This window comes from Camelus dromedarius, chromosome 7, assembly GCF_036321535.1.
Source record: "Camelus dromedarius isolate mCamDro1 chromosome 7, mCamDro1.pat, whole genome shotgun sequence".
In the NCBI taxonomy this organism is placed as follows: Eukaryota; Metazoa; Chordata; class Mammalia; order Artiodactyla; family Camelidae; genus Camelus; species Camelus dromedarius.
In genome coordinates this window covers 39,350,729-39,374,350 of record NC_087442.1, presented here as the reverse complement: position 1 = coordinate 39,374,350, position 23,622 = coordinate 39,350,729, and the positions used below count along the sequence as shown (strand labels likewise).

The 23,622-nt window shown below is 43.7% G+C and overlaps 1 protein-coding gene across 6 annotated transcripts in view; it reads right to left on the bottom strand.

Annotated features, from left to right (window-relative positions):
• The window catches only part of PDE1C (phosphodiesterase 1C), a 508,368-nt gene that overhangs the window by 418,162 nt on the left and 66,584 nt on the right, over positions 1–23,622 (bottom strand). The window contains exon 1 of one of the 6 annotated variants that reach the window (XM_031455148.2): positions 16,776–17,200. The exons of 4 other annotated variants lie outside the window; for them this stretch is intronic. In XM_031455148.2, the coding sequence (XP_031311008.1) occupies positions 16,776–16,860 (85 nt within the window). In that variant the 5' untranslated portion in view covers positions 16,861–17,200. Of the gene's footprint in view, positions 1–16,775; positions 17,201–23,622 lie in introns of those variants that run through there. One more of the 6 variants, XM_031455140.2, reaches the window with a different exon arrangement.

Here is a 23,622-nt window from a genome sequence, read left to right as displayed (position 1 = left end):
CAGGTGCACACACACCCAACAAAGTAAATAAAGGGCGTTCACCAAGATGTCAGGAGTAGGTTTAGGGAGAGTTTTATGCTTTGGGAAGTGGGAGGTGGGTGGGTCTGTTTAACTTGCATTTTTAGTAATGAGAATATAATATATCCACAAACACACACAAGGATATTGTAAACTGAAGAAAGAAAATGGTAAACACCACTTACTGGTGTGTATCCAAGGACTTACTCATATTGAAAAAGAATAAAATTGACAGTGAATATATAATTTCTATAAATTCTACAGAACATGTTACAGTATACTAAAATATACACCAAGCTAAAACTGAAATAGGAAGAGAAATTTACAAGAACAAAATATAACACTGAGAGAAGTCTTTAAAAAACAAGTAATCATCTTCAGGTCAAGCAGCCAAAAAAATAGAAGGATCTCAACAACTGCATTGATATAATTACCAATCTGTATAATTAATCTGGATTATATAGTTATAATATAATTAAATTAATTTAATAAATATATTGAATGATATAGATTAACATAGAAAATAAGCCCTATTTTTCAGCATCCATGGAACATTTTTAAAAGCTTACTTAGAATTAGACCACCTAGGAAGTTGCTAAGTCATGCTCTTTACTACAATCCTATCAAAAATCCTAAAGACTTTAAAATGCAAACTAGCAAAGTTAAAGTCCATCATAAAGAAAAACAAGCAAGAACAGCCAAGAACTTTTTGAAAAAGATGGATGAGTGTAGCCTTGCCTTATTAGATACTGAAATGTATCACAAAGCTACAATAACTAAAGAGCATCACACCAGCATAGGAAAAGACTGATGATAGAAGAATGGAACAGAAATTCTAAAGGAACACCTAAATATGTGTATGTATGTGAGTATAACATTAAAAGTTAGTGTTTGAAATTAGTGCAGAGAAAAATGGTAAGTTTAGAGGGGAAACAAAATTAAATCTCTATCTCATCACAAAATAAATTTTAGATGAATTCAAAGATTTCAATCAAAAATTTCATAAAAATAAAACTATAAAATACAAGAAGAAAACAGTGATGAATATTTTCATAACCTCTTCAATGCAGAAGGTTTTTCTAAACATGAACCATAAATGGAAAAAAAAGACTGATTGGCTTATTTTTAAATTTAAAGTCTGGACATCAAACAAGGTTAAAAGGCGTATTTACAAAAGATGAAAAGTATTTACAGCAAATATCACCAAAGTTTAAGAGCCTTAATATATAAAAAGTTCATATGAATTGGCGAATTCCCCAGTAGAAAAATGAGTATGCTATTTATAAAAGAAATAACAGATGAGAAATTAAGGTTCAAATTCACAAATAGTCAAATTAACAGAAGAGTTATATACCATTTTTGACCTACCAAATTATAACTTTTTTTAAAGGTTGAGATCTAATATAGGATTAACAGGCAAAGTCACACTTCATATATGGAACTGCAAATGGTTCAACATGGTGAGGTAGAATATATATTTCAAATGCTTCAAAAATGTTCAACTCTCTCTACTCAACAACTTGACTTCTAAGAATTTATCCTAAGGCAAAAAGGATTTATAAAGATATAAAAATGATGGTAGTCACTGAGAAATATTTGTGATAGCAAGAAAGCAGAAAGCACTTTAACGTCCAATAATAGAGACCAGCTAAATAAACCATGGTATCTTAAAAACCCTGTTGAGGAAGACTATTGATATAAAATATTAATTATACATTGTGAGGTAGGAGGAAAAAGTAAACAACACAGTAATGGTCCCATATTTGAAAAAATAAATAAATAAATGCTCATAGTTGTTAAAACTCAAGCAGAAAAAACATTTCCCAAAATGTTAACAGTAATTCTCTGTATGTGTTGATATTACAAGTAGGATTTTGTGTTCTCTTTGCCAATCTTTATTTCATAAATTTTTCCACAAGCAACATGGACGACTTGCATAATAATTGTTAGACTAATAACAGTTATAGTAGTAATACCATGCTGAAAATCGTTAAGCTTTTTTCTCCTTTCAAAGAGCATTAATATGCTAGTTCTTTTTCTCCCTATCATGGAAGAAAGCGCCATGGATTCCCATTAATGGAAAAAGATGTGGCTTGCCATCACCCTGAGGGACACTTTCAGTGGGATGATTACAGCTGCTATGACAACAAGGGGAGGATGTGATGTCACATAATGATCCAGTGACTGCGATGTCCCTGTCCCAATGCAGAGCTCTCACCGCCAGCTGGAAATCCAGCAGAGACCTCATTAAGGGCATCTGTTCGGTAATTACTACAAGTTTTCCCTCATCATGCATCCAACGCTGAAAACAGCCCTACCACAGAACTCCCAACTCCTGATTCACAGAGGGCTTAATCTACTTCTGTAGAGCTCAGACTGACAGCCACCAGAGATCCCAGGTCAAGTGTTGGCACAGTCAGTAAATGCAACCTCGATCAACAGGCACCAGGAGGAAAGAAGCAGCCAGAGGACTTTCACTGAAGCTGACGCAAAGCCTCAAGGTGTTTAACTCAGGGGTCTTACACTTCATCTCCCTAGAATGTTTAAATATTGTCATTTCCATTAGAGAAAATCTAATACATCTCTAACCCACAGAAAGGAAGAACAAATAGCAGCGGTTACACAGCAAGCCAGAGAATCAACTGTCATATTAAAATGCATAATGAATTCTTCTACAAAGAACATGAAACCCCAAGGCCCTGTTCTCACAGTGCTCCGCACAGAGTAGGGGAAACTGCTCTAACAGAAAGAGCCAGACAGACCCGGTTTCAAGTCCCAACCCTATTACTTAATCTCCTGAGCCTCAGTTTCCTCACCGATAAACTGAGAATAATAATGAGTAAAAAGGGTTGTTGAAAACTAAGTCTAAAGCTCTGAGCCTAGTGCTTGGTACCCAAAAAATCAAGTTTCCATAAAAAATTTTATAGAAAACAAAGAGGATAGGTGAATGAATTAATTAGTGCCTCCTTAGGTCTTGACTGGACCAATGCACAAGTCTCCTAACTGGCCTCTCTCTCCGGCCACTTCTCCTGCTAACAATTCATGACAAGTATATGTTATGCTGTACTTAACACATGCCATTTTCTCTCCCCAGAATATTCCCCAAATCTCTCCCTATCCTTACCTCACCCACTTCAGTGATTCTCAAACAACGCCACACATCAGAGTTACTTGGAGAGCCTTCTAAAACTGCACATGCCCAGGCCCCATCCCATAACTACAGAATCAAATCTCCAAAGCGTGGGGCCCACAAATCTTTAACAAGCTCCCCGTTTGGTTGGTATGCAGCCAGCAGTGCCTCTGCAGGATTTGAAAACCACTGATGTAGCGAATTCCCACTTCTTTAATACTTGGCTCAAGGACTCTCATACATTGCTGGTGGGATTGTAAAATGGTGCGACCACTTTGGAAAACAATTTGGCAATCCCTCAAAAGTTAAACATTAATTTATCATACAACCCAGCAATTCCACTCCTAGGAATCTACCCAAGAGAGTGAAAACATATGTCCACAAAAAGACTTGTACATGAACGTTTATAGAAGTTTTATTCATAACAGCTGAGAAATGGAAACAATAAAGCAGTTATACATGGTGATGTTGCACAACTCCATAAATTTACTAAAAATCATGAATTGTACTTTCATAATGGGTGAATTTTATGGTACATAAATTACACTTGAATAAAACTGAATGAACAGAAGGGAAAGGGGAGGGGAAAGGAAGACAAGATAAGACGAGACAGGAAAAAACTGAGTCCAAGCCTTTGCTGACTCCTGCAGGCAGTGAGACCTGTCTATGCCTGGGTTACCTGCATTCTTTATAGAGCTCTCAAACGACACCTGGATGTTATTTTTTTAGTATCAGTCTCCCCACAAGCCCATACACTTTTCAAGAATGAGAACATTGTCTAATGTCTCCTTACATCTGCAGGGCAGTCAAAGGGCACCTAGCAAATGTTTGTAAGGGAATGAATGAAGGAATGAGTGACTGATTAAGCTTTCTGTTGAAGCATTCTGGTCCGAAGACCTTAATAGTCAGTTGCCTACCTTATTCAAGGTCATAAACCCTCTCATTAGGAGGCCAAGAGGAGATGCTAGATGTCCAAAAGCGCTTTGAGTTTTTACCAAAGGCATGTGCCATGGGTTTAAGAAAGCCCTTCCTCTGACATCACCCACACACGGTCAGGCTCCCACACAAACATCTTAGCTTTGGATGTCGTGGTCTCTTAATTTCCCAGGGCAAGCACCTTTGTTTCCTCATCAGAAAATGTGGAATTAAAGAGCTAGAGCTTTCAAAGCCCTAAGAATATGCCTGGCAAATAGCAAATGCTCAATTACAGAGAGAGAGAATAAGTGTATGCAGTGTGTGTGTGTTTGTATATAAAATGTGTGTCTGTATAACTGGTGAGACAGTGCTGACCAAAAAAGCCACACTGTGAGATGCTCAGCTAAATTTCACCTAGATCGTGGGGTATCCAGATTGGAGAAGCCAAAAAGAGTATAAAAGAGGTCCTGGGCACCCAGTTAGAAAGAAAAGGAACTGAATATTTTTAAATGTCCAAACATACAAATAAGTTTTAACACGCAGATAACAGAACATGTATGATCCCATTTAGATAGAAAACTGCAATAGAATATTATGCAAATTTAAGATAAAGAAAATACGGAAGCAGATTCACCTAAATATTAACAGAGGTCATCTCCAGATAATTAGTTTTTCTTTCCTGAGTTTCTAAAATGAATATGGATCATTTTTACAGGCAAATGAAATTAATAATCCTATCTTCATTTTGTTAAAAAAATGAATTAGGTAATTAGGGAAATGAAGAGAGCTGCCAGCCCCCATGGACCACCTGCCTCTCTGGCAGCCTGAAAGTTTGTCTGGTTTGTTCTGAGAAAGAATGAATACTCAGAAGGACACGGGGAGGCCCAGATACAGAAGAGGAATGCTGTGGACACAGTAGTCACTCGTGGTGACACAACAGGACCAGTCAACAGACACACAAACTGATCCACCACAGTATAGCCAGTGTGAGCTTTCGTGAACACAAGTCTGATGGCATCACATCTGCTTAAAACCATCAGTTGCCTTTCACTGCTCCTGGGAAAAAAGACCAAATTATTCAGCCAGCCCACAAGAACCTCTGCCCACCTCCCCAGCCTCTTCTTAATCCATGTTGCTCCTCCACCCACCCTCCAGGCACAGGGCCTTGACACAGGCTGTCCGCCATCTGGATGCTTCTCTCACCCCCTTCACTGAGGAAGCCCACCCCAATCCCCTAGCCTAGGTTCCATGCCATTTTCAGGCACTTGCAGGGCCACTGCATCAGAGCCACTAACCACTGTGGACTCTGCTGGGCTAGTCAGTTTTACAGACATTATATCCCTAGTGCCTAACACAATAGCTAGCGTGTGGTGGGCACTCCATTAAGAAAGGCCAAGTGAGTGATTACCATCCACGGGCAGGCAGGGACAACGCAAAGCATGAGTCTACAGAAAAGCAAAGACCAGATCACCAAAGGCCTGTGAGCCTTCCTTGGGAAGGTGGTTTGATCCTGCAAGCAACAGGAAGAACTGAACAATTGTAAACTGGAGCACAGTAGGATCAGCTGTGTGTTCCAAAAGAACATTCCAGCTGCCATTGTGAGAGGAGTTTGGAGGGAAGGCAAGCTGGGAGGTAGGGAGACCACCTGGAAACACTACAACAGACTAGAGAGAAGAGGGGGTCTGAATTGAGGCAGGGAAGATAGAGGGGAAAGTATGAATAGGCAAGATTTTAGAAAAGAAAATCTCCTTTACCTGATGACTCATTAGATATGGGAAAAGGAATCTAAGATGGTTCCCAGATTGCTGCTTCAGATGCCTGAGCTCTCCAAAATACAGAAACTGGATTTGAGTCATTGTTCTGAAATAATTCACTTTAACTACTAAAGCCCAGGTTTCTCCACCTGTAAAATGGAACTGCTCAGAGTACACCTGTAGGGTTATTTGTAGAATCAAATGAATTGTTATTTGGGAAAGTGCTTCACAAATGGTAAAACTTTATTGTTATCATCATCAACATGGGGGCAACAGCTTGCATATTAACTGCATAATCACCCCCAAAAAACAGCCTCCTTGGGATAGTCACTACGACCAGCTTACAATCTTACACGACTGGCCTAAATTCTGCATCTTTTAAGCTTTATTCACTGTCTTAAACAGTTAGCCTCATGAATGACCCAGATGAGAAAGGAAGAAAAGGCTTCTTGCTGGAAAGTTGGGTTTCCCTGGGGCCCAGCAGATTGCTGGGATCTGGTTCGGCTCAGAGTCCTGCTGGTTCCCTCTTAAAGAGATGCTGGAGTCCCCTTCAATACTTGCTCACTTGACAAAATTTGAAAATCTAAAGTAACTTCCAACTTTTAAAGAAAGATGAGTCACTAGACACGATGAGCCTTTCTTAGAAATTGTAAAACTAATGACTTTAAAATAGAAGTCCATCCATTTTCCCATTCGCTGCCTTAATCCCACTGTGTCAGTTTGGGATCTTGTGCCGAAGAGTCACAGCAAATCAATGCCAGCTTTCTCCTGGGGCTTCTCATAGAGATGAAGTTTCCAAAGGGCTTGAGGGTTCCCATACTTTGTATCACAGGTGAACATCTAACCAGCCAAAACACCTTCAGGTTTGGCATGAGCCAAGAAGGGGAAAAGAGAAGGGAAAGGAATTAAGATTTACAAGTACCTGGGATGGTCTCCCTCCTGGGCCAGCACTTTATAAACGGCATAACTGAATATGGATATTATTATTCCCATTGCACAGGTGAAGAGTGTAATCAGACATCTCATCAACAGTGACCATCAGAGGTCAGCAATCCAACTTCTGGTTTGTCCAAAAGAAAAGAGGGAATACTGTTTCTACCTTATACGCCACAATAACTCTTTGAGATGACTTCCAAATAGTCAAGATGCCTGATGAATAAAATATGTAATTCAGTGGGTCCAGCACAGCATTCCAACCTCCTCAAAATTTTTTAATTAAAAAAAAAGGAAACAGGAAAGAGCGCTGGACCTGAACATTGAAGACCTGCATTGAATTCCTCACTCACCATAACTGCTCTCCCTGTAACCTCACTTATAAAAGCTGAATTAGACCATCGTAAAGGCCCCTTCTTAAAAGCTAAACAAATGCTCATAGTTACTAGTGATGCAGGTCCAGGGTAGCAGGTCCTTGCCTTATTTTCTTCTCCAAGCCCATGGAATCACACCTGAGCCACTCTACGCCACTATTAAAAAGAGAGAAAGCACATCTGTCTGGAAAAGCAGAGAGAAAAGGCGGGAATCAGCAAATCAATTAACGTGATTTCCTCTCAGAAAAACAAACCTCGGCAGCCGTGTTTGTGGACCAACACTCATAGATGGAGTCTTAAGCAGTTTGGACCTTCGTCCAGCAGATACTGCCCTCCAGCAAGTAAAAACCAACTTCCAGCAGCAATGCCTCCAAGTCCCCTCAGGGCCCCTTGGGGAAGCCAAGCTCCCTGCACACTCCACAGCCTGACCGCCAAACAGCACAGGAAGTGCCGACCAGCTCTCCCCAGAGCAGCTGGCACCAATTACCCAAACCCAGCTGGAAGCACTCGGCTGGGGTGAGGCGGGCGCTCCAGATCCCCGGCCTGATCAGAAATCCTACGCTAAAACAAAGACAGCCTTGCAGCCATGCCAGCACTCAACATAAGTGGCTGATCGGGGCCATGGAGGGCATCCCGGGGACAGGCTGGTGAGCGCCATCCAGGGAAGCAGCTGTGGGTCTGGGAGACTTGCCCGCTCCCCGATTTCAGAGCCTCTGCATCACCACAACCAACAGCTACCAATTACTGGGCACCTAGAGTGTGCTGGGTTCTTATGTTCCTCATCCTAGCGAACTCTCCCAACAACACAACCAAGAAGGAATTATCCCCATTTACAAGTGAGGGACCTGAGGCTCCAAGAGATTAATGATCTTGCCCACAACCAGAGACAGGAAGCGCCAGGTCTGGATCTAGAGCCTGGGTCTTCTGCATCACTTTCCTTTCCTCATAACATCCTGGCCTAGGAGAGCTAACCACCCAAAAAGGGCCTGGTGGCTGCGGACTTGCTTTGCAAAGCCGTCACAAGTGACACACTGAGTCTTAAAAGATTAACTGGTGAAGACGATGAGAACATCTGTAGGTCTACCATGGATTCATCAAGAAAAACGGTACAGCACTGGGACTCCAACACACAAGAACACACAAAAGTGAATGCCTTTTGGCAGGAAATGCCAATTTTGAACAAGAGAAAGCAGAAGACCAAGGTCTTCCTTACAGCTTTTCAAGGAACAGCACAAATGGGTGTTTGATCAAGCAGGACTCAGAGCTGGTTATTATTATCTTCATGTTAATAATATGATTATGGAAGTATTATTTTAGATATATATTATGAATATAATAATATTATGAAAATGATATAATAAGCATGTACATAGACCTTACTATGTACCAGGTGCTGTTCAGAATGCTTGATGTACATGAACTCACTTAATCCTCCAACACCCTAGGAGACAGGTACTATGATTATCTCCATTTACCAGATGAGCACGTTAAGATGCAGAATGATTAAGTAACTTGTCCAAGATCACACAGCTAATAAACTGTGAAGCCTAAACTCAAACCCAGGTAGTCAAGCTCCAGAACCCATGCTCTTAACCTCCACACATACTGCCTCTCAAATACAGAAGCATTTCTTAAGCAGGACCATGCGAGGTGCTTCCACAACTATCATCTATTATCATATTTACTGTTCGTTACAAACAAGTCCAGTAACATGAATTGAAGACATAAAGGCTTCATATCACATCAGGATGGAGCCAACCCAGCAGGGAAGCAGAAACACTTGGAAATCTCCATTCAGTCCCCCATGTCTCACTGGGATTTGATATCACTAAGGAGAAATGGCTCGAGGCAGCTACACATTGACTTGTCTTTGGTGGGAGCTCAGGAGTTATCAAACTCCACTGTATGTGAATCATCACACAAAGTTGTGCACACAAAATCTAGTCTACTTACTTCAAAAATAATTTCAACTCTTCACGAGTCCTATATCCAGTTTGCCTCTGTGTTGCTCTCAACTCTGCAAATTTCTTTCACCCAAAGTCCTGAGAGTGTCTCACTCAGCCATTCCCTGCACCTTCCTGCTCTGGGAAAGCTACCATGGCCTTCAGGACTCTAAGCTCACCACCTACCTGGAGTGGCAGGAACTGCAGAGATTTCTGTACCCAACCAGTTCATTTACTGAGGCCCATGTTAAGTGACTTGCCCGGGATTAAGGAGCAAAATAGTAAGAAACTAGCCCTAGCTCTCAGCTCTGAGTCTGGCGTGCATTTTCTACTATACTGTGCATTTTTACCCTGTGGTTCCCCTGGCCCTTCCACAGTGCCTAGTTCACTGCTATATTCAGCAAACGTTTATTAACTCCCAATGATAATAGTGCTGCAGACTGACTGTAACCCTCAAAATTCCTATGGTAAAACCTAATCCCCACTGTGATGGCATTAAGTGGTGGAAGGGGGGGCTTTGGAAGGTAATTATGTTATGGGTGTGGAGCCCTCACAAACGGGATGAGCACCCTTATAAAACAGACCCCAGAGGGCTCCCTCGCCCTTTCTGCCTTTTGAGGACATAGAGAGAAGACAGCCGTCTATGAACCAGGACACAGACCCTCACCAGACACCAAATCTCTCTGCCTTCCCCGCCCCCAGAGCTATGAGAAATAACTCTCTGTTCTGCCAGCCAGTCTGTGGTATTCTGTTACGGCAGCCCAAATGGACTAAGATAACGCCAAGGAGCTCTGCTCGCGTTATCTCATTTAACTGCCCGACCCAGCAAGGCAGGTGCTACTTCCTATGTCCGTTTTACAGCTTAGGACACTGAACTTCAACCATGTGTTGCCACCTCTCTGAGAAGGAAGGTGAGATTCAGAATCTGAATCCTAGGCGTCCAATTCCTGAGCTTGTCATATCCTGGACTCTGCTAGGTCCAGTTTAACTATTTTGCTCCCCTTTCCCTTCTGTGTCCCAGGCCAGATTTCCAAGCCAGGGTCAGAAGTTCATTCCCGCAGTGCTCTTCTCCCTCCTCAACCCCAACTTGCCCATGACCCTAGGTGGACTCTGCACGTTGCTCTGCCAGGTCCATGGAGGCTTGGCAGACAGGCCAGGGATACTACGTGGCCCCGGGAGGAGCATCAGCCCGTGGGAGGGCAGAGGGTGCCCAATGCCCACTCTGCTCTCACTCCCCTCCAGTGTCAGGGGCCAGGAGGCAGCACGGCTTTCCTGGTGTCCACTTCTGCACCGGCACAGACCAGTACTGACCCACCTCTTAGCCTGCCCCAGAGCACACACAAAGACCCTTGGGATCACACCACTGACCCTCACCTGCTCCCAGCCAGAGCCAGCTCTAGTCACAGTATAATTTCAGGAGACGGGAAGGGTTGCTGAGCAAATGTGCACAGTGTGACAGCCAGGCACTGTGCATGGAACTTCACTCCGCTGGCCAGGTTCACCCAGGAGAAAGGTGTTACGAGCCCCGTTTATTCTGAAAAGGAAACTGAGGCTCAGAGAAGCTAACTGACTTGCCTGGCCAGCACAGTAAGTCTTCTTGAGACTCCAAAGCCCAGGCTTTCCCACTAAAAGTGCCACCTCTCCACTGACACACATTCCTAAAACCATGCACTGCCATTGCTGCCTGACAATCAGATCCTCATTGTGAGAGCCTTATTCCTCCAGCTTCCCTCTGTCGAAATGCAAACACTGTGAAGAGGGATGCACAATTCCTAAACAGTATCAAGTCTCCCCTAATTACAAGAAGCATTTTAATGGCATGTTAGGGTTAACAAGCAATTTGTTCATGCATAACTTCACTTGATCCTCACCACAGCCCCTTAACCAAGGATCACACACTGCATCTTACATATGAGGAACTGAAGCTCAGACACAGAAGAGGGAGAGGGAGGTGGGGGGAGGTGAGAACCAGAGCAGAGATGGCAAGTCCCAGTTTGCCATCTGGTCTTTCCGGAGATATGAGGAGGGGGAGGAAGGAACTCGGGCAATGGAAACTGGGAGGGGCCTGTGGAATAGTGTACCTTGGATCCTTATTCAGTTCCTTGCTCCCCACCGTCACCCCCAACCAAGCATACAATGGCCAAAGGTCTTGCCTCCACTCAGACAAACTAGCAGGCAGACAAGACATTCAGCCAAGAGAGCACTGAGACCAGCCTGGGCAAGAAAGCCCTCAGCCTTATGCACCAAGGGAGGCCAGGGGCCTCTACCCCTGGGCTGGAGAGTGGGCCACATCCTCAGTGAATGTACCCCAGCCTCAGCCACCCTTGGAGCCCTGCCGCCCCAGAACCCCTGGTGAAAGGAGCATCCACCAGCAGCTCTCCCCGCTCAGGGTGGGTTCCCAGCACCCGGCAGTCCCTTGGTGGTACAGGGAACCCCCACCCCCTGCCCCTTGGGCCTTTGATTGCTGTCCAGGGGCCCCTTGTTTTTCCTCCTCTGGGACAAGCCAGCAGAGAGAAACACAAGAGCAAGGGAGCCAGCAGCAGTTGCTACAGGAAACGCATCCCTCTGTTAGCAACACGTCTTCTGTACAGGCCTAGAATTTTCCACAACACCACCAGGTTCATTTTTGAGGAAAGCAGCTTCTTCAACACAAACCCCACCAACTTCACATCCTTCCTGCCCATGGCTTCACCCATTTCCTTTTGACACCCTGGAGGTCATCACTGAGGAAAGAAGGGGAAATGAGGGCCCCCCCAGAGCCCCATTTTCACCAAGACAGAGCGAGTGAGGCTCCCTCAGGTGGTTAGAAGAAAAAAGTGTTTTTGTTTTCTGCAGACACACTTCACTTTGGGGGGAAAGGTGTTTGTATTTCAGGCAGCCTCATGGAGAAAGTAAGAATCTGCAGATCCACTTAATACAATCCCAAGTAGATAATCAGTCCCCAAAAGACAAGGAAAGTTCTTCTGGAAAACAGTGATATTGCAACTCCCCGCCACGACCATTCATTTCATATTCAAATGCTAGTTCACAAGTAACTCACCACAGTCAAATTACACTGGAATTTCTATATATGGCCTTCAATTAATGCTAATCGTTATAATCACTGGCTACAACCATAAATTCAACGGTTTCCTAGGGACAGAAGTCTCAAATCACAAAGGCTCGATGACAGTGCTTTCTGGATGTGGCACATGTTCAACCTCATGGTCCTCCTTCCAGAATCTCCTGACCACATACCCGATTTCATGACCTGAAAAAACTTACAAAGAAGACAGACACAAAACTATTTTCCCTGGGACACGAGGGGAGCACTGAACAGGCAGCCCTGGTGGAAGCAGATTAACAAGCCTTGTTTCTTCAACCTGATCTTCCTCCCAAGAGGCCCCCTACTCCAACCTGTGACAACATTTCACCCTTTTCTTGTTTTGCCCCAGCCTGTGCTCACTCAGTAAACCTGACAAACTCCCTAATCTGTCTTCATCAGGAAGACAGGCTGGTCTCAAGGCTCAGGCAAAAATAAAGCCTGCTGTGAGAGGCAGCATGACTGGGACAAACCCTGGGCTAAGAAGTCGGACGGATGTGGTCTGAGCCCAACTCTGCCACTTCCCGGCTTGTGACTTCCGGCAGACTACTTCCTCTTGGAGTCCCAGGAGCTCCTTCTCCTAAAATGGCGGCCATAACAGATAACCTTTTCAGAGCCGTGGAGAAAGGTGATCAAGTGAGCTGAGTAAAGCAGCTAGCTCAGTGCCCGGTCCGCACCCCACAGCTACACATGGCGAGTGGCAATGCCTGTTCTCAGTGCAGCTTTGCCTGTGGATGTCCCAGAGTCCCTGCAGCCAGGGGGTAGGCCAATTCAGGAGCCCCAGGCTTCCATGTCAGAGGGAACCATCACAGGGTTTCTCCGTGGGGCTGGCACTGTTGTTTAGGGCAATTCCTCACTGTGCAGGACTGTTCCTATACTGCAGAACGTTTAACTTCTCTGGTCTCTGCTATCTGTAGAGCTGTCTCCAGCCCCCCAGAACTCAACTACTAAAAGTGCACCATACAGGTCCAGACACCCCCTGGGGAGTACCACCCCCATGGAGAACCACAGCTGAAGCCTTCTCCCCGCTAGTCTGAGCCAGAAGGGGATGCTTCCCCTTAGCCCAGAAACATCCCTTCAGCAGAGAGACGTTCTATGAGGAGCCCTGCAAGGAAACTTGATTCTTGACCTCACCACAGGAGTGGATCATGCCTCTCCTTCTGCAGAACCCCTAAGACCCCTGCTGTCTTCACAAGCCTCCCCTGCTAAGAATCTCTTGGTTCGCCTGTACCATAACATAAATTCCTTTAGTAAAGTTCTCTGACCTGGCAATTTTGCATAATTAAGGGGCTAGAAAAGAAAGTGATTCCTAATGACAAAATATCAGATACCTGAGAAAAAAAGCGATCTGGGCACCTGGACCTCTTTAGGATTCTTCTCTCACACAGTAAGAGGGGTACTGTCCACCTCTTCCACCCTGCTGAAACCGTGGGACAAGGTGGCAACCATGGGTGCAGGACCACAAGATATCTGTGTGTTTTCAAAGCAAGTCCTAACGCCACACACTGACGTTGCAGAATATGAGACCCCCTACTTAGAAGAAAATATTTATGACATATGTGACAGACAGCACTTGCAAATCAAACATACACAAAGACATATATGTACATGTGTGTATGTAACATATATTATTGATACACATTAATTATATTATATAACTTTTATGTGATTAATAGACAGTAATTATATAATATATAGCATGTTGTATAATTAATATATAATGATTACAATTATATATTATGTATAATTAATATGTTGATTACATGTATAATTAACATGTATTATGTACATTAAGGCTACAGTTGACTCTTAAACAACTCGGGGGTTAGGGTTATTTGAAAATCTATGTTATGACTTACTGTCAGCCCTCTCTATATGTGATTCCTCGATATCCCCAATTCCACATCCACAGATTCAACCAACTGTGGATCCTGTAGTACCAGAGTATTTGCTCTTGAAAAAAATTTGTGTGTAAGTGGACCTGCACAGTTCAAAACAAATTACTGATTATTATTATGATTGCATTTTGTTTAAAAATTGTGTATATACAAAAAAGTACTGGAAGTATATACAAGAAATATTAATAATGTTTAGCATTGAGCAATAAAATTACAAGTGATTTTTTTTCTTTCTTTTTGATTATCTATGTTTGCTAAAATGTCTATATTGGCCTAAAATTTCTAAAATATCTCTTATGGCACTTTGTAATTTCTACTTTGTAAAAGGTTACATATGAATATATCACGTCACCCAAGAGTACAAATTCCTTGAATACCTAGTTCTAAGTCTGATTTATCTTCATAAACTCCCCACGATATTAGCGTGGGGTCTGGAAAAATTACAACCATTACAATTCACTGAATGTTTGCCATGTGGCAGGCATTGTACTAAATTGTATCTTTTAATGCAGCAAAATTCAATAAGCACTTGTTGAAGGAGGGAGGGAAGGAGCGGGGCAGATGGAAAGCAGTGAATGAATAAATGCTCCAAGATCTGAAACAAGCTGGCAGCTTTCTCACTAGGAAGTAACCAGCTTACTTTTGAGGTCCGTTCTGACTAGCAGCCACACCAATGTGTCAGATCACTTCCAGGGAGGATGGGGGCAAAAGAGGGAGGGAGTTAGGTAGGAAAGGGCACTACTGTAAACCTGGGGTTCAGAAGCCACACTTTCTGGAGGATAAGATTTCACAGGGAACTGCCAAGTAAAACTTAAAAATCATTTTTGGAAGCTTCCTTACCAGTCTAACATAGCAATGGCCTTTTAATGAATCACTTCTAACCTTGGCAACATTTAATTCATTTCTGCGAAAACTCTCAAATACCAACATCACCATTAGAGGGTGAAAGATAAATTAGACACAGTCTCATCTTTATAAAGAATTTCTCATGCAAGGAGGACAGCTAACAGTTGCTGAAATAAGTGATTAGGGGTCGAGTGTAAGCTCTCACAGAGGACTAGGAGGCTAAGAGGAGTGTGGAGGGAGAAACTCTTTCTCATGGGGAAGGAGAGCAGAGGAGGTGGCAAGAGCCGAGATAGACAAGATTTCTCAGTGCAGATTTGGGGGAACAGCATGCCTGGCTGAGGGAACAGCCCAAGCAAAGGCTCTGAGGGATGGAATGTGGGCAAGGGCAAGCAATGATGAATGTGTAGAAGAAACAGGCTTGAAGTGACAGCTGAGGCAGGAAAGGCAAGTTCAAGCCAGAATGGAGAGCCTCGGGAAGCAGGAGGAGTTCAGACTTAATTCTGGAAGTAACTTGTTCAGTTCATGCCCCAGAAATCTTGGGCCACTTCATTAGAAGGAGCAAAAGTGATCCAGAGATGAACTCCTCTCCAGCCTCTTCTTGCTCCTGGCAAAATCCGGCTACACCTCCAAAAAGCACATTAACAAACCCCCACTTTCAAAGGCTTTGGAGTTAAGTTCAGACTTTAAGCCATGGTGACCTGAGCACACACAGAAGTCCAAATGCTGGAGCAGCTCCTTGGCACCTAGCTCTGCCCTGCGGTTCTCCAAAAAGGAAGCCTCCCTCCTGGGAAGATGAGCAGGCAATCCCTGACCAGCTGGTTCAAAATAGTGCATGGCATAGAACTGGTAGTAAAAGCACCAAGAACTGATCTCTTCAAATTCAGCTTCCAGAGGGTTACCCCTGTGGTCCTGCTCCCTCTAACAGCTGTGAAGATAACCCCAGCCCCTTCTTGTACTCCTCCTGGTAAAGAGTTTGGGAAGGAAAGAAAACAGGGAGCCACCTGGGAGTCCAGAGGACAGGAGGCAGATTTTTCTCAAATATTTTAGTAACATGATACATCCTTCCCTCCCTGCCTTCTTCCTTCTCTCTCTTTCTCTATTTCTCTCTCTCTCTCTTTCTCTCTCTCTGTCTCTCTGAATGTGCCTCTTTTTCTGCTTTGTCTTTCCTCTCTCTCCCTCCCTCCTTCCCTTCTCTTTCTCTTCGTGTGTCCCTTTCTTCTTGTTTCAACTTTTGTAGAAACTATCCTTCAATCGCTCTCTGAATCTGTCTCTACGTGTCTGTCTCTCAGCCTCTGAATCTCTCGTTTCTATCACTATCTCCACGTCTTTGTCATTCTGTCTCTCACTTAGTCTCTGTCTTGGCGTCTCCATCTTTGTATTTCTGACCTGGTGTCTAGGTGTTTCTACTAATGTCTCTGTCTAGATGTCTCTGTCATTCTGTCTCTCCATGTGTCTCTCTACGTGTCTCTCTGCCTTATTGTCTGTCATGCCCTCGTCTTTCTGACTTCCCCCTCCGGTATTTCTGTCTCCACCTCTCTGGCTCCATCCCTGTCTCGATTCCTCCTCTCCCAGCTTGCGTTACTAAAATCGCAGCGAGGAAATCGAGCGGTTCAGAAAGGTGTGATCCTAAAAACCAGCTTCGGCGGAATGCCTGGTTAGTGCGGCGCAAGGGGCGCCGCGACAGCCCCGGGCGCAGTGACCGGGCCACACATGCGGCTCCCCAGCCCTGTCGCCACTCCCCGGGTCTCCCGCCTGGCGAGCGCCTCGCGGCCCAGACCGACCTCTGACTGCCCCCTCCTCCCCGCTCAGAAAGGACCCTCCCCGCCACCGGGAAGGGGGTTTGCCCAAGCCAGGAGTTGAACAGAGGATGGAAAGTTCTCACCGATGGTGAAGCTGTAGCCATCGATGCTGAAAGTGGCGCTCCGGCATTTTTTGAAGCCCTCTTTCCTGTTGCTGGTGTCCGTCATGGCTGGGCCGGCGGCGTCCCGGGGTCCCCCGCGGCGGAGCGCGCAGCCCCGCGCCGGCGCCCCGCACTCGGCCGCGTCCCCTCCCCCGGGCGCGCCGCGCGCTGTCCCCGCAGGTCCGCCGCTCGCTGTGAGCTGAGCGCGCCGGCTGCAGGCGCCGGGACAGCGAAGTCGACGAACGCACTAGGCACACGGCGGAGCCAGCGAGCCTCGCTACTGCCCCATCTCCAATGCCAGGTTCCAGATACGACGAGAGGAGTACTAAGAAAGGGAGACAAGGCGCACCCGTGCGTGCGTCTGCGGGCTGGTGTGGGGGGTGGGGGGAGTGCCGAAATCCCAGTCTTCGCCACCCTACTCCCTGGGAGCCTCTGAAGCCAGCGCGCTCCAGGCACGTCTGTTTTCTATCTCATCTTCGCCTTCCCCTCTCTGGAGGATGGTGGGGTTTGGAGACCCAAGGGAATGGTTAAGATTCGGCGTCGTGCTTCTGCTAGATGTTTTCTCTGGCAGGCAGGAGAGCTCCCAAAAAGCACATCAACAGATGGAAAAGCAAACATCTAAGCCGGTCAGATTTTGCCAAAGTTTGTTCCAAACAAGGAAGTTGGGAAAATCGCCACGCCCACTTCCTCCCAGCAGCTATCCCCTTAACAAGCCTGGAGCCCCGCTAAGATTACTTCTCAACAGTCCCTAGGCAGAAGACAATTATCAAAGTAATCCATATTTGTGGCTATGCACTTTCACGCAGAGGCTCTACGATGTCCGAGTTCTACTCTGTTCCAAAAGGCTTGTCCGAGCTCTTTCGAATTTGGTTTTGCCAAAAAGACTCCTGGAATTTGTGTTGCCAAATAGAGATTACTGGAATTTGTGGAGTTGAGAAAGATTTAACCAATCCTACAGCTAACCCTCTTGTTACAGAAGAGGAAACTGAGGCCAAAAGGGGCTGGACTAAGGTCCTACAGCTAGAAAGGGCAGCATTTGGATACAGAAGTTTCATTTTATGACACAAAATCAATCATTGTTCCTTCCAGTACCAGAAATGACTGAGTTAGGCAAGGTTTATACAGGGGAACTCACTCCCTCCAATGGCAAGCAACTGCTAAGGATTTACAGTTGCACTGTTCTGTGTCAGGGGCTGGAGCGCTCACTTAAGTGATGAGACCAGAGCTGAGTCCTTTGGTGTGGTCCACCCAGTGTAACACAGAGGAATGACAGCGCTGTGCTCAGGCTATTAGGGGACTACAGTTAATTTAACCTCACTTGTGATGGAATTTGACATAATTACTGAACACTTGTCAATATTAACATAGTCAATCAGGTATATCCCCAGTTGTTTCTGAGTTTAGAGAGCAATGAGTCCACATGTCTTCAGAATCTAACTAAAACTAGAAAAAGGTAAATATAGACACCTGGGTGGTATCCTACATGCAATTTCAGGGAAACCATAAAACCCTCAAGCCCACTGGAAACCAGATTGATAAATATCTCAGTAATTGAATTCTCTTCAATTCACCATATATTTTTAGAAAAATGGGTATTTTTTCCAGATGTAGTTGGAATTTCAATTATAAGTTCTCTCCAGGAAGACCTACAACCACAATCACATTGATAGTTTGCTTAGGTTAATGGCAAGATTAATTGATCCAAAAGGCAATGGGTGCCACAGACCTCACGTCACACAGAATGGCACGTCTCAGCTTAGGAGTCAGGGGCTGCTTCATACCCTGAGGTGCTCCTTGAGAATGGAACTGGCACAGAAACAGACTCACAGACATAGAAAACAAACTTAAGGTTACCAGAGGGGGAAGAGGGTGGGAAGGGATAAACTGGGAGTTGGAGATTTGCAGATACTACTACATATAAAATACATAAACAACAAGTTTATACTGTATAGCACAGAGAACTCTACTCAATATCTTGTAGTAACCTATAATGAAAAAGAACATGAAAACTAAACCAAGACAGCCAAGCAGATGAGTGGATCCAGTGTTCTTGTATGTATATGTATGACTGAACTATTATGCTGTACACCAGAAATTGACACAACATTGTAAACTGACTATATTGCAATTTTTTTAAAAAGAGAGAGAGACTGGAACTGGTTACAATGTGAAAGCATGAAAAAGGCTGTAGGGACAGACAGACCTGAGTATGAAATCTGTCTCCACCACTTACTAGCTATATGACCTTAAGCAAGATGCTAGACCTCCCTGAGCCTGCTTTTATTATCTTACAATGAGGATTAAGTGAGAGGAAACGGGTGAAAACCAGGCATGCAGTGGGCATTTAGTTATTGAGATCAGTCACCAATGAACAACCTTTAGGTGATTCACAAGTTTCATTATGCTGACACCATGGAAAATTCTTCTTCATAACAAGAATATATTTTTGTTGTTTTGATCATCATTAATTTTAAGTATAGAAAGTTTTTTATATATAACATGTTACATATAATGTATTTTTAATACAGTAACCCCCAAAATTTTCTTACAGTTCTCATTTCTCTGTATTTCTCCCATTTTCCCAAACCTTTAGCAGAAGCACCTGTCTTCTTTGGTGTCACCATAAGTTCTGGAATGAGGAGCCTGAAAGCCCTGAGTTATAGTCTCCTATGGTAATTTGTCAAGAAGAAAAATCCCAATATGATGGAAAATTTTCCTTGAGTGAGTGAAATTAAAACTTAGTATTTAATCATTCTTAGCAGAAAAGCTTTTAGAAATATAATCTATAAAAATAATAACAATGTGATCATTTATCTGTCCCCTAAAGACTGGTAAAAATAACTTGCCTGAACAATTAGAACTGTTTTTAAATTGCTTCTCCCCAGAATCATTCTCTCCCTGGTTTTAGAGACTGCACACCTACAGAACCACTGAATGCACTGCTTCAACTGCAGAGTCTTAAAGCAGCCTTCTCAGTGTGGGGCTCTTACAACAAACCAAATGAAGTTGAATGTTGACGTTTCATAAGCCAAGAAAGAATGAGTTCAAGACTAAGATAAAAAAAAAAGAAAAAGCATTGCTTTTGCTTGCTTTTTCAGAAATGCTCCTTTAAGAATATCTGTGAAGTAAGAAAACTAAACTACGACAGCCAAGCAGATGAGTGGATCCAATGCTCTTACTGTTAGATCGAGGGTTGGCAAACAGACCTGCAGGTCAAATCCAGCCCATCACCTATTTTTGTAGGGTCTTCAAGCTAAGAATGGTTTTACACTGTTAAGTGATTTAAAAAATTTCAAAAGAAGAATGTGTGACACATTAAAACTACATGGAATTCAAATTTCAGTGTCCACAAATAAAGTTTTATTGGAACATAGCTACTCAGTGTGGGGCTCTTACAACAAACTAAATGCTCATTTCTTTACATATTGTGTATGGCTGCTTTTAAATCAAAAGGCAGAATTGTGCAGTCGTGCCCAAGACTGTATGGCCTGCAAAGCCAAAAATATTTGCTATCTCTCCATTTACAGAAAATGTTTGTTGGCTCCTGGATTATAGTAAATACTGTACACCTGTCAAGGTTTGGATAACTTCTAGTTTTATTATATTTATTTTTAAATAAATTTGGAAGGTAATTATCTTTTTTTAATTACTGGAATGTATTCTAACAAGGCAGGCACAGTAACAAATGTTTGATGAATGAAAGAAGGAAGGAGAGAAACAAGATGTATAATAATAGTTTGATCCAGTAATTAGCTAAAATTAATTGGGTTAAAATTAACTTCTCCTGAGATGTAATGCATAAGCCTGGTTTCATCCCAAGAAGTAGAATAGGAACTGAACTTAGTACCTAAATCAATTCATAGCTCATGGATCAAATAATGTCCTTCAAAATATAACAACTGTATATGGAAAAATTAAAATCTGGCAGGACACTCCTCTGACTCAGGTGCTAATATCAAGTCCTTTGATATTCCCTATGAAAGGGGCTGATACCTGTTTCTTTATAAGAGAAAGAATGTCAACGGCAAGTACTTATTGCTCATTGGTTTTTAAACCTTTAGGAAAACATGAGACTACATGTAGCACATGTTACTAAAAAGTCATGTTACTAAGAAAATAACTCTTTATCTGTCATACCAAACAGAAGACAGCTCCTGAGCACTTCATTAATGCATTTCAATCATTCTCAGATAGGAAGCCCTCTACCATTTGGAATTCTCCCAACAGCCAATGGCCCAAGAATTGTAAACCCAACCTACCCCAAAAGGAGCATTGCTCATGCCCCTCATGGCCAGTCACTAGGCTCTCTGACAACCACTCCAAATTGTGGGAAGGGCCCCCTTGCATTCACATCATCACAGAAATGGCTGTAGGCAATGAAGTTTCTGAACTGCAGCCCTATTCTTGGTATGACCCAGGTAGGGCTAATGAGTATCTGCTGGGAATAGGAATTGTGAGAGGTGAAGAGAAAGTTCCAGCACATTCCAGGCCCAGTTCCAGCCTGTATTTGAAAATCAGCTCCTCCTAAATTCTATGAGATGCCCTAGTACCTTTTACTACACTCCCTTTCTGCGAGCGACCCACATAAGGGAGTTTCTGTTCCTTGCAACCATAAGTCCTAACTAATCCATCCAACACACTTCCTTCAAGGAAGGATGTAGAGAAGGAAAAAATAAACAGAGAAAGGGTGGAGTTAAACTGGCATTACTGAGTGCCAGCTATGTGTTAGGCATCATGCTAACCAAGAAACAGTCCCTGCCTTTGAGGACTTTACAAGAAAAGTTAGTCCCTAAACAGTCTCTGGAACCAGGGGTCCAAACAAGAGAGCAGTCTCAGAAAGTCTACATCTGTGGAGGCGACCCCTCTTCAGCTGTCATTAACACCCTTCTCGGTTTCATTCTGATTCTATCTTATTGCTTCCCTATAGTCTATTCTTTGTTTCTCGCATTAATTAGGCCCACCCAGGAATGGCAGAGACCACCTAAATAAACAGGGATAATAAAAAGCAAAGTGCCTACACACTTGAGGGTCAGAAGAATTTCCCAGAAAGATGCCTCAAAGGCCCTGATGGAGATTACAGAATTCTGTTTGCACAATGAGGCAATTTTCCTTTGTGATAGAGATGGCACCCTGTCTATTTTTCAACTTTCCTTCTAAGTTTACATATGATTAGTGCTTCTGTCAAAATGACTACTTGTCAGTACCTGCCTTCAGTGTCTCAAATAATTCTTCTGTGTCTCAAAAAAATATTAGTTGAGGGACTAGCAGATCAATGCTTTCCTCACAACATCAGGAGCAAATCAGAGTAATTTAAATTTCTTTTTTGCAATAAGAATTTGGGGAGAATTTTACAATAGTCTGCAATTAGGAGATTTTGAGAACTGGAGACACTCTGCAGTGGGAGTGGGGAGACCAAAATGAAGGTCTTGAATTTCTTTCTCATAATCCAGAATAACAAACCTGGAATATTCTTCTTCCTCATCCCATCTGGCTTGCCTAAAGAACCCCTCCTCATCCTTCAAATCTCCACTGATATTCCAGGTCCTCCAGAAAGCATCTCCTGCCTGCCCTTTCTGGAGTGAGGTGGCTAGTCCATTTCAAGCCTCCCCTGGACCCCATTCCAAGGCTCCATCCTAGACACATCACACTGCATGCACACTGTTTGTTTGCATGCTGGTCACCCCACAAGAATATGAGCTGCTGGTAACAGGGATGGGTCTTCCATCCCAGCCCCAGCACAAGTGCCTGGCACAGAATAGGCCCTTGCTGAAACATCTGATGAATTATAGAGTGAACACAGATGTAATAAGCAATGCTGAAAGGCCAGGAGGTGATGTGACTGGGACAGGACAGTCATTTTCAGTTATTCCCTCTCTCCAGTCACCTTCTTTCTTCCTCTGTGATGAGCTTCGGAGCTAGCTCATAATAAATAGGTTAATAACATTTAAAACTAATAAATACAACAAAAAGCTCCTCTGTTTGCTAGCTGTGTGACCTTGAGCACACTGCTTAGCCTCTCTGAATCTCAATTTTTTTCTTCTTCAATAAAATGGAGATGCAATACCTATCTTATAGGGACTATGTTAGTTACAATGAGATAATTTATATTGAAGACTTACCCTGAACCTGACCTACAGTAAACTTTCAATAAATGCTATTTTTAACATCATCATCATGACTAGGACACTAGGTCCCTTTTGTTCTTGTTTTCTGCATAGGATGCTTGAGATAGCCCACACTCAGAGGCAAGGGGTACAAAGCTCAGAGCTCACTCACCCCTGCGTCCAAGGCTCAAAGCATCAGTCACCCCGTGAGCAATGGGGCCAGAGGCTCTAGGCCTCCATCACTCAAATGAGCTGCAGGCACTCACGGGCTTCCTGAGAGCTAGAGTCCAGAGGTTGGACAGGAAGCTGTCCCTCAGGAAAAGTTCAGTTACTCTCCCACATACCAGCCTCCATCCCCCTCCCCATGCCACGATACTGCATTTAGCAGACATGTTGTGGCCTTCATCATCACAGCCTCTCAGCAGTATCTAGTTCTGTGAACCATGCCGCGTCAGTTAGGATGTCTTTTGTTCCCTAGGCATCTAGGGCACAGCTTCTCCTGCTTTTCCCTCTAGCTTTCTTGGCTAGTTTCTTTACTGCTGTTGTTAACCAGAGAAGCTCGATATTATCCTGGAACCTCTTCTCACTTCATTCCTTCTCTGCTGAGCAACGCTCTTCACCTTGATAACTCTGTTAATGACTCTCAAGTATCTGTTTCTAGCCCAGATCACTTTCCCAAGCAACAGGGTATCTCCTTTTTTTTCAGGAGGCCTTATAGGCACCTA